Here is a 15,840-nt window from a genome sequence, read left to right as displayed (position 1 = left end):
GACTGTGAGCCTCCGTGTAAGTACATTTGTGTGTGTGTGTGTGTGTGTGCATGCAAGCACGTGCATGCATGTACATTTCTGTGTTGTGTGTGATGTCAAGCAAATGAGTCTGATAATTCAGTTCTACATTAAATGAATCGGACTGCCCTGATGATAAAATTATAGATGCACTGTTAAGTACTGTGGAGACCAGCCCCTTAAATTTGCCATTGACATAATTTATTTATGGTTGGCTGATAGTCCAGCCTGCATTACTGTCAGAAGGGCACTAAAACTGAGCCACTGCCAATATGAATGTTCTGGTACCCACACATATACCTTCCCAACACACAGGAGACCCTCACTTTGAAGCTCTGCAGATATTTTCTTTAAGTCGACACTGATTGCAGCAAATAGCCAGGTCAAAGTTATTTCATTGCACCTGTAGAGAATAAATTCAGAAGTTTTGACAGTAAGGTTTTCACCTCTGCCTATACTGCTGTGTGAGTCTTCAGTCCAGGTGTTTTGCTCATGTTACAATGGTCTCAACCCCACTGGTTCTGTTCACATTCCAACATTGCCTACAGTGAAGACCATTTTCAGCTAATATAGGCCATTTCACTCCTGTTTTCTTTTAATTCCACATGATTTTACTTCTCTTTTTCTTGAATCAGAACGTATTTTATTTTTTGTTCGTTTAATACATTTTTTTCGTAGTGTTGCCCTGTAATTTTAGACTGTACTTTGTCTCCCTCTAATGGCGAAATAGAGATAGAACATTCTTTTCTATTTTATTTTTTAAGTTTGACCACAAACCTGTTTACCAAAGATTGCCCTGGGTTACATGAAGTATTAGATTTTTATTCATTTTTGGGGGGCAATTTGAGTTTACGGTATATGAATACAAACAACTTTACAAAGATAACTTTTTATTTTACATTTTTAACTTACCTATATGTGATTACATGCTTTTTTTAAATGAATGGATAAGAAATGAAATAACATACATTTTGAAACGTGTTTGCCATTTTCAGTGGTATTCACTTAAAATTACAGCCTAGATAATCCCTATAATTAATTATATGAGCTATAATTCTGTGGTGTCTGTTCACTGAACACCAGAATGAGTAGCAGGCAGTGATGAAATTCTGCACTGGTAAATCATTACCCATTTAATTCTCAAACAATGCTACATAATGTAATGCTGAAATCACCTCTTATTGTAACGTCAACATGATATATGCATGTTCAGCTCGCTCTCTCCCCTCTAATGTAGAAACACATAATCTTACACACTAGCGCTGGAAATTCCAGATGGCTTCTGTGTACTCAAGTGTGAAACACACACTGTATCAGAAGTGGTCAAAGTAGGGTTAACTTCTCTTTCACTTTGAGACATTGGATTGAAATAATGCTACAAAAAGGCAGCATGTTATTTTAAGTGCCTTGAGTTATGTGTAATTCTGTTTTTATGAACTTCTAAGGTACACATATAGAATGAGTGGAGGAGGGCCAAAGTCCAGACAGAAATGAAAATACTGAGGACTGAAAACTGAATCTGTACTTCTCCTTTTGACTCATCTTCTCAGGCATTCGATTTTATAAACGTCTAGGAATCCGCTCTCTTAAAAAGTGTATTCAATCACTAATCGTCCCAGCAAGACACCGACACTCCATCTAAATGCATTTATCCAGCTCTCAGAGGCCGCTTTTTACAGCGTGTACTCAAAGTCTGCTGCTGGGCTTATGACAAGTATGTTTAAATATTTGGCATAGACCTCAAGCAAGGTTTCAATTCCAATCCACCTTAAATTGAATCAGATTTTTTTCCTGCTGTGGTGTCCATAAATAATACATGCAAGACTGGTTTCAGTTGCTGATTCCACCGATGTCAAGGACCCGGAGAACTACGCAGACAGAAGAGACTCATTAGAAGGTCATCTAGACAATCTAGTTCCTCTAAAAGCTTTTGCGGGGGAAAAAAGTGGGATTTTATTTCTCTCCGTTAATGCTGTGTTTTGGCACAGACCACGGGGGGAAAAGTTTACTGCGGTTGAATCAAAACAGCAATTAAATTGCACCGAATCTCTTCATCCTGTTCTTGAACGTAGATGAGGAATCGCCACTGCCAAATATATAACAAATAACAGGGGGAGGTGGAAATGGCTTGAGTTCTAACGAGCTGCTGGGGTTACGCTTGCTGTCACATGGTATCCTTCGGCCATTGATCGATAGCTCTAAGCGGCTGAAGGTAAACATACCACAAGGGCAAAGGTGAGTGAGTAAGCTCCTCCCCTTTGGAGGGTGCTAAATGCTGACTGCCGGGAAACGTAGTGAACCAATCAATGGCTTGCTCACAACTGCACACACGATACACTTGATTATAGGAGATTCCTCTTCTCACTCAGAACAAAATTTTAAAAAGTATGCCTCGGTGTAGCCAATTCATTTAAATAAACCCAACAACGGTGTCTGTGTTAGGACATGAAAAAGAAACTCTCAGATGTGCAGTTACAATTTGAAGAGCATTGAAATATCTCAATATTTACTGATGAAAGGTTTTTTTTATACCAAAATAATTCCTCTTGTATTGATCTTAGGTGTTGTAAATACAGATTTATTGTTTGTTGGTTATTCTTCTGTTTTTGTTTTTATGGTTTCTACATCACAAGTAAAATATCAGCCTGGACTGTAAATTCCTGTATAACTCAGTCTATAAGTTTTTTTTTCTTTGACAGTGAGATATTTGTTGCAAAGGAGTTGCTCCCTTTATTATACCTCATTGCACTGAGTCAGTACACAGACGTTGATAATGAAACAGCAGATATGGACTGGGCAAATCTCCGCTCCCCTGGCAGACCGACAGGAAGGGACAAAGTTTTGTTCACTCTGATTTGGAGCTTCCCAACAACAGCAGCAGCGGGCTCTAGGAGAAGGTGACAGGCGCCTGTGGAAAATAAAAACCGACTGGGGTGAAATTCTAACACCCCAAAGCAATCCAGGTGAAGTTTTAAGGCTCTAAACGGGAAGGTTTGAGGGAAAAAGCCACAGATCTACTGGAAGTTTTTTTTTTTTTTTTTTTTTTGATTTGCGACAGGTACCAGGACACTTCCTTAAACTGCTTCACTCCAGTCTCTGGTCTGACAGGTGGTACAGGTGGTACCCAAAGGGGTGTATCAGCAAAATTACCAAAAACACATTGGGTGCCTGGGCAGGAGAGCAGGTTGAACAATACAGGAAGACAGCGTGGGAGAAGAGTGCTCAGGACTGGAGGTGGGCGTGCAGACAAAGACGGGGCTGCATCAGATCACCTCTGTCAGATCGCCTTTTTTTTGGATAGGTGGACACTATGAAGCTGTCCGGAACTACACTGGACCTGGACTCTACCGACTACACTATGACCCTTGACCCCTCCTACACAATGCTGGAGTTTGATAGTCTAAGAATGCTTCCTGTGGAGGCGGGTAAGCACTCCTTGAAAGACATTTAATGCCGTTGCAGTATTACTACACATTTTCATGAACTGGGAAGCACTATTTGACTTTCTATCTGGGAAGAATAATAGCTTTGTCGATCTGTAATCTCCCATGTATAATGCCAGGAAATCCAACTTGTTACAAACCATCAATTGGTACTAGAGGGGTGGGTGGGAGGGGTGAGCGTAAGGACAGACAGAAGAGAATGTATATACATACATGCACAGAAATAGGTAAACATTTAAACATAGAGTACATGTACAACAATAATTTGTCAGACTCTTCCGGCAACACTGAGCGCCTGTGGAAAGCAGGCCAAAAAGAACCTGTGTTGAACCGCTCTCAGAGATGGGTTTCCATATGCCGATGACTTTAGACTGCTTTCTCATGCTCTCTCTGCTGTGATCTTCGGTTCTCATTTCTTATTATGCAGTAAATGCTACAGTAATTTCATAACGAAACCACACTCTAAATGGCGGCTATTGAAAGGCATGCAGTTCTCTGCCTTATTCCACCAACCTCTAAAAGCTAATTCTGTAAACATGGCTCTGTTTGCCTGAATTAGATCAGTTTCTGGAACAATGCTAACTGCTCTGTTCCCCACACAGGAAGCACATGTTGGCACATGCAGAGCAATGGCTTTATTAAATCAATCTGATAATTCATATCTTTTAAAGACAATGTACCTTTACACCTTTTAATGTTCAATCAAGTGACCACATTTTCACTTCCGAGCAAGCTTGGTGAAAAACCTGTGGGAAACTCAAAGGTTGAGAGTCCAATCTGCATGTATAATTTACAGATGTCTAACCTATGGTCCCTGCTATCTGTATGCATATGCTAGTCAGTAGTTCACTGCAGACAAGTGCTGAAGTGATTTAACTTGGAATAGTGCACACCGAGTGACAAAATTAAAACAACCTTAATAAGATACAGCCACTGACTTTGGCTCATGGCTGTGTGTAATTCCAGTAACCTGTGATCACTTACTCAAGCAGCATTGTTTTGGGAGTCAATTCCACAGTGTGCAGTTCCTGTAGTAAGCAGCTCCACTCATTCAAAGCTGAGGAGAGTACAACACACTGACATTTGTGTCAATTTCTAGTTTTATCTCATGGCTTTTGTCAGGCTGTGAAGCAGTTTGCAGGTAATTCATGTCCTTTGATATTCAATGCTCTCGGGCTGACAAAGTTGTGTCAGCAGCCACGGTGTGCAAGGTCATTTTGTTGGAGAACTGAGCACTTTGAAAGATATATTTATATATTACAGCAGTTCATTATGAGTGCAGCCCTTTATGTGCTCAGTGGATAAATGTTCAGGGATGCACATCCCTAATATTTATTCAACCAACTTATCTGAACTAGTCTGGGGCTATGTCTGTTGACCTATCAATGACTCTGGGCATGGGCCAGGCACAGGTCCTGGCACAGGTCCATACAGTATGTCATTAATGCTCCTCATCAATTCACGAACTTAAACGAATCTCCTTTTCTCTCAACATTAAGAGCCCTTGGTACCAGAGCCAACCCCCCTGCCTCCAGCAGCCAGTGGGGGCCTGTGTTCCATCTGTGCAGACAGAGCCACAGGGAAGCACTACGGGGCCTCCAGCTGTGATGGATGCAAGGGCTTCTTCAGGAGGAGCGTGAGGAAGAACTACGCTTACACCTGCAGGTGAGAGAAGAACAGGCGACAAGGAGCAAATTCCACCCCAGAACCATAAAACAGCCCAAATCAGGCGTCACTTGGTGTTTTGTGGCTAATAAAAGCATGACGTAAACTTCTTTAGAATTGTAATTTGGTGTGTTCCACAGGCCATACAGTTTTAGTGTGTAAAGCAGAAAGTGCACATGCACTTCATGCAGATTCAATTGAGAGGAGGACATACGTGCAATAAAGTAGGAGCTGATATAGCAGAAAAGTGGGATTCAGGTTATAGTCTGATACGTGACAGACATAAGTCAATTCTCCCAAAAAGAAAGAAAATATTACACTCCCGCCTTTTCGGTCTCATTAATTTCTCAATGTCTGGCCAAGTGTACATCTGTCCGTCTGTTTGTCTGTCAATCTGTCCGTTTAACAGGTTTAACAGGCAGTGTGTGGTGGACAGAGACAAGAGGAACCAGTGCAGGTACTGCAGGCTGCGCAAGTGCTTCAGAGCCGGCATGAGAAAGGAAGGTGAGACGTGGGGCAGCAGCTCTGCATTGTCAGCACAGCATACGGTGTTCATATTAGTATACGAATCAGTGGAATGAAATCAAGTCTAATGGCGGGCTACATGCAGAATGCTTTCCTGTTCACAGTTTCTTGACCTGCTATGGAGAATCATTGGCATAAAACGTGAAAGATAATTTTTTTGTTGGCAGATAATTTGGAGAAATACACAGTCCCTAGGTATGACATTACACCGCAAAATTAATTTCAGCATTCTCACAGGAAATTGGAGATACATGACAACAAAAAAAGGTTCTCCACTTTACGAAAATTAGACAGACAGCAGTACAGTCTGCCAAATGCCAAGTTATGACTTCACTTCAGGCGCCTGCTAAAGTTGTGAATAATAATGGTCAGAGAGAATTCAGTAGAATATTAGACATTCTAAAGATCATATTTCATAAACATTCCCAGTTTATCAGCTAAAACCACTTCACACTATTTTCCACATTACATAAATGGTGTGGGAGGTGAAATGAGGGACAATGCAGTGGCTCGCAGTGCTGTATGAGAATCATATTGGAGCCACAGAACAGCAGGAATGCCTTATCTTCTACAGGATTTAACAGGGGGTCAAAAGGTCCACTGATAACAGCAAAAAAAGAGAAGAGGATTCAAAAAAAAAAATCAGTGAATGGCCTCTTCACGTGAATAATTAACAAGCTTAAGTGTGGATAAATATTTGCAGTTGGCCTTTAAGAAGACACAGTTCTCAAAGTACTGAGTCAGGCTGTTACGTAAGAGAGAGAAATGGCCTGGGCTGGATTTATAGTTAATCAGTCTTGTCTTGGATGTTGCAAGTGATCTAATATCTCAAGTGAGCTTCACTACCTACATTCTCATTCTGTGGGCACCCACACCTTCTCAGTTGGGCTATCCATTAATTCTTCTGGGTATCACAGATATCAATGCAGATTTATATGTGGAGATAAGTGTGAAAAGGGATAGTCATGGGGATGTGATTTAATCTACCAGGAAACAAACGGTGAAACTGAAACTGTTCCTTAGTCAGGTTTATTCACCTTCATTCTTTTGCCTTCTGCTTATTTTTTAAAATATATTCTGAGGTTTTCAAGCTTTCTGGCCAAAGCAGTTTTTGCCTGATCTGAGGACACAACTTTGCTTGTCACATGGTCTAAAGAGCTATATTTTCCGTGACTGCAAATGGAGGCTGATTTTCTCTTCGATGTTAACGTTCAATGTTTCTCTTCAAGTGGCTTGATTTGAATAGGGGGATCTGCTCTTGTACCGATTGACTCACAGACTGGAATAAACATCAACTGTCAACCTTCATGGTTGCAATCCATAAATGAAAACCGTGAATACACCATAAATGCAAACACCATTTACAGTGCTTTCCTGGCAGCTCAACCCCCACAATCCGTCATCATCACCTACAATGCGTCATCAACAAAACACAAAATAGAATAACTGAATTTTACCCGTTATTACCCGGGAAATTTCTGTACAGGACTACATTAGAAGACTCTGGACGTTTATTTATCCCAATGCGATGCTCCCTGACACTGCCCGCCTCTCTCTCTCCAGCGGTGCAGAATGAGCGCGACCGCATTAGCAACCGCAGAGCGGACGAGATGGGACTGGGGTCTCTCTCCATCAGCGTATTCCTGCAGGCAGAAGCCAGCGCGCACCAGGTAGGCCTGAGCTTCGGCTCACCGAGATATCTCCCCGTCCAATCACAAACACCTCCTGGCAGCGCTGGTCATAAAAAAATCACATCCGGAAACTTCCGTGCCTCTCAGTAAAACGGCCGAGATTCCTGGCTGCCATTTGCATTTTGGAAAGCAGAGGTTAGATGTACGAACTTAGCGTCGTCTGCATTTTCAGAGATGAGATACGACTGATGTTCCCTCAGGGTTCATAGGCAAGTATTCTGAGTGCAGTCTCCTGGATGCAGTTACTATTAAGAAATAGGAAACCGACCGCAGGATCTGTTTGATCGCAGCGTATTTAATTACAGAGCCTGGCTGTTTCAGCCAGTGTTCCATTTGCTTTAAATGCTTAATGGCAACCAGACATACTCCTTACATTTTTATAAGGAATGTGGGGAAATTAATGGGATGATTCAACACAAATGCAGAGCAAAATGAGGTGAAGCTATGATTCATATGATTCTAATTTTACACAATGGCTCAAATGTAAGTAAATATAGGAGCTGCTCACATTTGGAAAGCATTGAACATGCTCTGGAGATTCCACTGAAAACAGCAAGAGCATATCCCTGGTCTTTTATCCCTCCCTCAAACACACATTATCCTCTGTGCTATTTACCATCAGGGTCATTGTGTAACTATGCTCTAAATACTTCCAACAACCAATCTAGGATCAATTTACCATCCCCTTATCCCAAACCCACCTATTTTGTTTAAAGAAAAAAACAAAAACTGATCTAGAGGTGGTATTCAGGTCAGAATCTGTATATGTCATCTCACCACCCCTGCCTGCTATTTGTAGTTTTCAGCTCTGACCCCGCCCATCAACTGTGACATCAGTACCAAGAAGATTGCGAGCGTGGGCGATGTGTGCGAGTCCATGAAGCAACAGCTACTCCTGCTGGTGGAATGGGCAAAGCGCATCCCAGAATTCTGTGCACTGCCAGTGGACGACAGGGTGTGTGTTTTATCTGAGTGGAGAGAGATGACATTCCCCTGCTTTACCTCAGTTGGTCATCCTTGTAAATCGGGATGTTTCATATAGCTTTGGTTTAAAATAGCATGCTGTAGTGTTCATGATATGAACAACGCAGTTCTGCTCCTTGTTTGCAAAGAATTAACTAAGTAATCTTTCCAGATTTTTAGCAAACTTAGTCTCTAATTATAATACTAAAATACAGAAAATTACAGATGAATTCTCCCATGGATGGGGTCAAAGTAAAGTGTCTGTCTGTGCAGGAGGCATACAAAGTTTGTGAACCATCCCCACAAACATGTAGATTGACAGTGTAAGAGTTTGTCTCCACAATCTACTACAGTAAACCCCTCTCGTACGTATGTGACTGTTGTATAGAGTACATAGGGATATGCAGGGAAATATTCAGTTAATGTATGACAGTCCTGTAAATGTTGTGTGTGTATAGCCTTTCATGCACAGGTACTGTAGTTCTGCTGATGCAGTATAGTGATGTATGGCTGTGTCTGTGTGTGGGTAGTTGTTAGCATATGATTGTGCTGTTTAATGGGGTCTGTCTGCAGGTACTTCTGTTACGAGCCCATTCAGCAGAGCACCTCATACTAGGAGTGGCTCGTCGCTCCATGCCCTACAGTGACATCATCTTGCTGGGTAGGAGAGGTCAAAGAGAGGCCATCGAACTTAAGATTTCCACGCACTAGAACACAGTAGCCTCATTGTCACTCTGCACAGGAAATGACTTCATCATCCCGGTGAACGGGCCAGAAGTGGAGGTGTCCAGAGTGGCGGCTCGTATCCAGGAGGAGCTGGTCAAGCCCCTGAGGGAGCTGGACATCACCGACGGGGAGTTCGCCTGCCTGAAGGCCATCGTCTTCTTCGCCCCAGGTCAGCCCGATGGTTCAACTCCTGACCCACATCGCCCTCGACTCACACCCTGCCCCCAAGATCCCTCTGTTTATACAGCTTCCCCACCCTTCTCACGTCTGCGTGAAAACAGAGACGTAGACAGGATTTCCTGTGCGCCATTTCTGTGGCATCTCTTAGTAATTCCAAGCATCTGGCTTTATTGTGTTTTCCAATCAGAGCTGTCACTGAGAGATCCTCTGGCACAGACCGGTGGCAGCGCTTGTGTTTATGAATGCCAGCCTGCTTGATCATAAAAGTACATAAAAGTGCTGATCACTGCTGATTATAAAAGTAGAGGCATTCGGCTGGACCAGCGGTGGCAGTGACGGTACAGAGCGTGTGTGTATTCTTATGTCTCTCTGCCTCAGATTGCCCAGGACTGGAGTGCTCTCAGGCTGTGCGCAGGCTGCGCTTCCAGACCCAGGTCCTGCTGGAGGAGGCGGCCAGCGAGCAGCGGGGGCGCCTGGGGGAGCTGCTGCTGACTCTGCCCCCGCTGCAGAGCGTGGCCTGGCAAATGGTGGAGCAGCTGCAGCTCGTGCGGCTCCTGGGCGAGGCGAGCATCGACAGCCTGCTGCAGGAGATGCTGCTGGGGGAGGCCGCACCAGCGGGAGGAGGAGGAGGAGGCGCCGCCACGCAAGCAGGTGGGCCCCCCAGGACAGACCGACCCCCGCCCTTTCACTCCGCCCTTTCGCTTCGCCCCGCCCCATTCAGGATTCACTGTCAGGTCTTGCCGAGCCACAGGCCCTCTTCTTGTTCAGTGCAGATAGGATCTCTGGCACGCTGGAGAATGAGGTTTTCCTGAGAATGTCTGGTAATGACCCGATGGCGAGAACACGGGAAATGCTGTAGATGCGCCTCTGCTCCGTTTCCTTCAAGGTGCGAGTCCGGACGTCCTCTCGTTCCCCGCGCCCGGAGTCGCCGCTCCATCTCGGGAAATGCTGGGGAGCCACGTCATGTTGCCAGGCAACTTCACCTCCGTCATCCTTCCAGTGCCCACTTGTGAGTCCAAAAGCAAAGATTTGTGCACACACACATATACACACACACAATGCCCAGTGCTGAGGGCAAGGTATATCCGGTCGCATGCGTGGCTTTCTGTGAGTACCTCAGACTGCGTATTCATAGTCTCAGGCTGAAAGAGTTTCTCACAGCAATTACCAGCAGGGGGTACAGTGTGATGTGCCATCATTCTCTAAGAATACTATCCCAATATGTATAAGCATCCTAAAGTCATGCTGACAAAACAAGAAGCCCATGGCCCAGTCTGCTGTTTGTCTCAGCCATGTCATTCATGTACAGGTGAGCTGCAGGGGAATTAGATGCATTTAACCTCAACTCCAGTGGGTGTTGAGGAGTAATCACAAGCTTACTTTCTCGCCTCTTCAGTTTTCATTTTATAGTCCTTCATTAGCATAACATTATACCTTGTACCCAAAAAACAAATGTAACAAATACACAACTAAATATTGTAATACAGGGTGTAGCATATTACCAGCCAGTGAAATTTCTCTTTGCCCTCTCTCTCTCTCTCTTTTTCTCTCTCTCTCTCTCAGCTCTCCAGCCGGTCCCTCTGGTACCTACTCGAGCTGGTGCTGAGGTGTATGCGCACGCGGAGAGTGGTCGTGTTCCCACAGACTCTCTGCACGGTCTGACTATACCACCAGTCCACACCTGTCTCTGAGTGACTGGCACAGTCATGTGACCGACTGACAATAGTCAGATATCGTCACTCTCAAGACTATCATCAGAGACAGACTATTATTACAGACACACGTACACTTACAATCACACATGAAAATTGAATGAAAATAAACTGTTTTCTGAAATTCATTTCAGCTGACCTCTTGATTATGTAATTTCACGCTTGGCTGTTTGGTAGTGACCACTGTGACAGTAAATTTAACTCATGACTCATGAGCACGAAAAAGTGCTGTAACAGCAGAATGCCAGCAGATGGCATACATGGCCTATTAAAGGAATTCAACATCTTGTTCTATCTTCCTACAGAGGAAGAGAAAAGAGGATTCTTCATACAGGGTTTTCAAAATGTCTCATAGCCATCAAATACATCCTAATGAGACATAACAAGGAGGTTAGCACAGGTTAGTTCTGGCATCTGCCAGGCTGGTGATCTGAGGTGAGCCTCCCCCAACAGAGACATTCAGTATTGTGACAGTGCAATAGAAATGTAATCCCTATAGAGGCGATACTGCCACAAGAGTACAGCCACCTTTTGCAATGATGGTGGAAATGTGTGTGTATCTGCAAATCTGCGTGTGCGCGTGCGTGAGTCTGCGTGCGGAGGGATGCTGTGCTGCGGAGGTCTCCGAGTGAGAGCAGGCAGAGAAACACACAGACGCACGCACGTATGCACACGCGTATGCATGTAGATTCGCACACGCGTACATGCAAATTTGCACACGCATGTGAGTCTACGTGTACTTGCGTGTGTGTGTGTTTCTCTGCCTGCTCCCACTCAGAAAGCTCTGCAGCAGAGCACCACTATGTCTGAAGCCCGGCCGATGTCCAGAGGGCAAAAAAAACTTAATGAGCATGGAGGTTCTTGCCGTAGCTATGAGAGGGGCATGCAGGAGAGGGGATAATGTGACTCATCGACGGGGGAGAGGGAAAGACCCCGGCCCTAGCAGTGCTCCAGCGCTCTGCATGTTTATTTTCAAACTCAATATACCAAATCAATACCTGCGGAGAGCAAGGAACATTTTCCGTTTTTTTTCTTATACGGTGGTGACAACCGTTGCTACAGCAAGAAAGATAATCTAAGCAGATTGGGATTTCTGCTATTTAATGAGGTCTCACCTCGCACACAGAGGCCAGAATGCACACACACATACACTTACACACACGCAGACACATATACACGCACACACGCATGCATGCATACACGCATGGCAAAGCACTATTATTAGAGTGATAGATAAGTAATCTAAATAAAGTGTGATGGTCACTGTGGTAAACCACAAATGATGTTGAATTTATGATCTATCTGTGAAAAATTATAGAACTATAATTCATATATTCTGCTTCAGTGACAGGATATATAGTATTTTACATGGTATGCCTTAATCTCTCATCGCATATCATGATTTGCTATGATTCATTCTGATAAAGCACCATTTGTTTGTTGCTGGAACAGGCTATAGAGTCACTGTTGAAAATTGGTGCCGGCTTAGCTCAATTTAACTAGTCCATGGTGCTCTATTAGCATGGTAGCTAGCTAGACATTTCTGAGATGTTATTTTTCAGTAATACTACTGTCATTATTCATTTCGGTAAGGTTTCAATCATCTGAAGATCTATAACAACCAAAATGTCAGCAACTCATGCAGAACTAAATGACCTTCCAAGCACAAATCTAAGGCTACAAGATAGTGGTATCAAGCTCGAGATCAAAACCAGATGTGGAGCATCATTGTACAGCTCTGGAAAGCCTCATTGTAAGAAAATCTTGAGATGGTCCAACTGGCCAGTCAAATAAGCAGTGATTAATTGGGAAATCAAAAAACCACTAAGGACCCTTCAGAACCAAAGGGACCAAGGAAAAATCTTGTGTTTTGTTCAAGCATTCATTCAATCAAGAAAACTATCTTTTTAACTTCACTGCAGAACAGGCCAGCTGACTTTTGCTGAAAAGCCATGCTTCAACAGGCTTATGTATCTCTGACCGGTGTATTATAGCCTGACCCATCCACCCCTCTTCATCCCAGTCCTAAAACTCTTTTAGCTGTGAAAAATCTAAGGAGTAAAAGGCATGGATTTCAAGCTTTGATGCGATTTACACAACCTCAGGGCCAGGGCAGGACACTCTGGGTCTTTGAGTTCACCCTCCACCTTGTTTCTCCCCACACTCTGCTTCTCCAGTCAGGCCACTTTCAATGCCACAGCTTAAATATTGGCTGTGTGCTTCAGTTTCTGGTGAACTGATTTTAACTGACCTGGATATATCCTCAGTGGGACTGAAGAGCAGTGAACACAGGCATGTATTTTTCACAGAAGCAAGTCTAGGAGAGAAAGGAAAGAATCCAGTATCAAGTCAGTATCCTTCATGAAAGCACATGCATGCACACACACATGCACACACACGCAGGCGTAATCACACACAGATGCAATCGCACCTACACACAAACACACGCACCCACGCAGGCGTATGCACACAGATGCACTCACACACACGCACACGCACGCACGTGCACACAGTGTAAATAACCATCAGAGGACAGTAACAATGTGTTTGTATGTGACATTTTGGAACAATAAATGGACTCCACTACTGCCTAAGGAATATTCTTGTCATGACATTACCTCTCAAAGAAATAGGCACAAAATAGGAATGTTCCACAATGTTCTTGAAATGTTTCATGTTAACTGAGAAGTTGAAGTGACATCCTGTTTACCATCTAAGCAGTCCAGAAGGTTTATGAGTCTTTAGCGGTGTTGAATACCCCATACTGTGCCAGAAGGAAATTTCTTAGGATGGATATGTGAACTTAAAACGGTTGCCAAGAAAATGACATGTAACCGTCACCGCGTTATTCATTTTTACTTAGGTGACCGAAGTTAACAAGGTATTTAACTCCAGTGTGTTATATTTTGTATATTTTGCTTGCATAGATTATAGCTTTTTTATGGACCGTCTCCCCTGGAAATTCCATTTACGTCAAATCTCCTTCTCGTCAGTGATGGAATAGCACATTTTAAAAGGGGAATTTCCTGAAGGCAAATGGCGACACCGATGCACCACTGGCTCAGGCTAAGCGCTTGGCTTCAGCATGCGAACCGGCGAAGTGAGTCAACAATTAAACGCGAGTGCGTTCGTCTGCCTCTCTGCTTCTGGAACGGAGGAGTAGAGCGTGCTCTGCTCAACTGAGACCCTTACCTTTGTCACATTTGGTTAATCTTTAATTTCTCTGACACACCGGCAGATCAAACTAAACAGAGACGCAGCCATTTCCCACAGCTCTGGAGCCGCTTATGAAAACCTCAATGAAGCACTGCTGGCCGGCAGGGATTGTTCTGGTTCTGTCACGCGAGACGTTTTGCCAAAATCAATCTCACAACTGCCGCGAAAATCTACCCATTTCTGTGTGGAACCACACACCTTCTTGAATTCAGTTTTTGAACTAGAGTTATATGGTCTGTATTTCTTCTATTACACAATGGCTTAAGAAAATAGGAAAGAATAATTTGTCAGAACTTAACTTATTAGGGTCATTTTACCACGGCCACATCATTACACTCTTTGTTAACGCTCTCAGAGCCAGACATATGGCATGAACACATGGTGTAATTTCTCAGAATCACAGAAAAGAAGGGACTAATGCCTAGTTACTGGTTGATCAGGTCAAGATGGTAACACACACGCATGCGCACACGCACAGTACAGAAGAGGTCAATGATTGATTTTTCAACCACCATCCCCAGACAGATAGACAGAGCTGGAGGCAAGAAAAAAGTAATAAATAAAGGCAGGGCTAACAGTCCCTGAGACCAGGAGTACAGTCAGGGGGCTGTGTGCCTGTTTAAAGCCACCCATGCCTGTTCTTCTCACTGTCTGGCACTGTGGAGCGAAAAGGGTGTGTGGGAACTGAGCCATTTGCAGATGATCCCTAGTGGGCACTGACAGTTTACCAGAAAGACCAATCAATTACCCATCCCTCTCTCTCTCTCTCTCTCTCTTTGTCTGCACAAGACTGTAGGAATGCACAAACCAGCCCACAGTTGCTTGTGCAATTATTCCTGGGCTGTAATGCATAAAAGAGCCCAGACACTGCAAGGTGAAGCGAGGACGCTGGGCTGCATTGAGGAAGGGCAGCTGTGTTTGATCGGATGGGGCAGGAGTGTGTGTTCAGCCCTTCTCTCTGTTTACGCTTCAGCATATTCGCGGTGCCGGGATTCGTACAGTGTTCCTGTGCCAATTACATGCGGTATAATTCTCCCCCCGAGCATGGCAAAGTGCCTTTCTGACAAAGTGACAGCCAGCCACTCTTTATTTCAGTATATCAGTACTTTACGGGCATTACTGACATTTTTACGGCTGTTTGAAGCTGAGATTAGCTATGATGGCCGCCGTTGAAGAAACATGCAAAGAAAGGCATCTATCAAAATGTATTAGTCTACACCTGTCACTGAGCACTGCAGAAGGCCACAGGATTCACACCCCATGAAAAAGTAAATAAAATACACCTAAGCACTGGCATACAGATGTCAAAACACATGAACAGCAGCAATAATCGTTTACAAATTATTATAGTCATGCAGATATCTACAGATGTGACACAAACCCTCACATACTCCCTGTAATCCAGAGCAAACATCTGGAGCGGAAAGATCATACAGGGTTTATTTAATATGAAGAATGCCAATGTGAGCTGCTGCTTTATATTCTCATACCACACCTTGTCCATAGTCCAGAATAGTGGTCAGACCCAAGGTTATGGGGTAGAGTGATGCCGTTTAGTTAAGATCATAACTATTGTTAATGCTAAAGCCAGATACCTAAGACATTCCAAACAAAATATACTGAATCTTGCAGTTCTACTGATACAGCAATGTATAAGATTAGACACTGGTAAACCTCTTTAGGTATATAGAAGCCATAATG

The 15,840-nt window shown here is 43.7% G+C and overlaps 1 protein-coding gene across 2 annotated transcripts; it reads left to right on the top strand.

Annotated features, from left to right (window-relative positions):
• Positions 1–2,390: 2,390 nt before the first annotated feature.
• hnf4b (hepatic nuclear factor 4, beta) lies at positions 2,391–11,051 on the top strand. 2 transcript variants are annotated; one of them, XM_035396658.1, is made up of 11 exons: positions 2,391–2,981; positions 3,077–3,443; positions 4,961–5,126; positions 5,536–5,630; positions 7,215–7,321; positions 8,142–8,297; positions 8,879–8,966; positions 9,048–9,200; positions 9,590–9,862; positions 10,098–10,220; positions 10,775–11,051. In XM_035396658.1, the coding sequence occupies exons 2-11, from the start codon at positions 3,329–3,331 to the stop codon at positions 10,900–10,902; spliced, it is 1,404 nt and encodes a 467-aa protein (XP_035252549.1). In that variant the 5' UTR covers positions 2,391–2,981; positions 3,077–3,328; the 3' UTR covers positions 10,903–11,051. The 2 variants fall into 2 exon arrangements, with proteins under 2 accessions (XP_035252549.1, XP_035252548.1); XM_035396657.1 differs by having other exon boundaries at positions 2,391–3,443.
• Positions 11,052–15,840: the final 4,789 nt, after the last annotated feature.

Source organism: Anguilla anguilla, chromosome 16, assembly GCF_013347855.1.
Source record: "Anguilla anguilla isolate fAngAng1 chromosome 16, fAngAng1.pri, whole genome shotgun sequence".
NCBI lineage: Eukaryota > Metazoa > Chordata > Actinopteri > Anguilliformes > Anguillidae > Anguilla > Anguilla anguilla.
Note: the sequence above shows the minus strand (reverse complement) of the source record. Positions and strands in the feature narration are given on the sequence as shown.

Bases quoted from the DNA above. Each gene is read 5' to 3' on its own strand.
- hnf4b (XM_035396658.1), top strand. From the start codon at position 3,329: ATGAAGCTGTCCGGAACTACACTGGACCTGGACTCTACCGACTACACT. The intron at 7,322-8,141 runs GTAGGCCTGAGC...TGCTATTTGTAG, and splicing joins CAGAAGCCAGCGCGCACCAG to TTTTCAGCTCTGACCCCGCC. The intron at 10,221-10,774 runs GTGAGTCCAAAA...TCTCTCTCTCAG, and splicing joins CATCCTTCCAGTGCCCACTT to CTCTCCAGCCGGTCCCTCTG.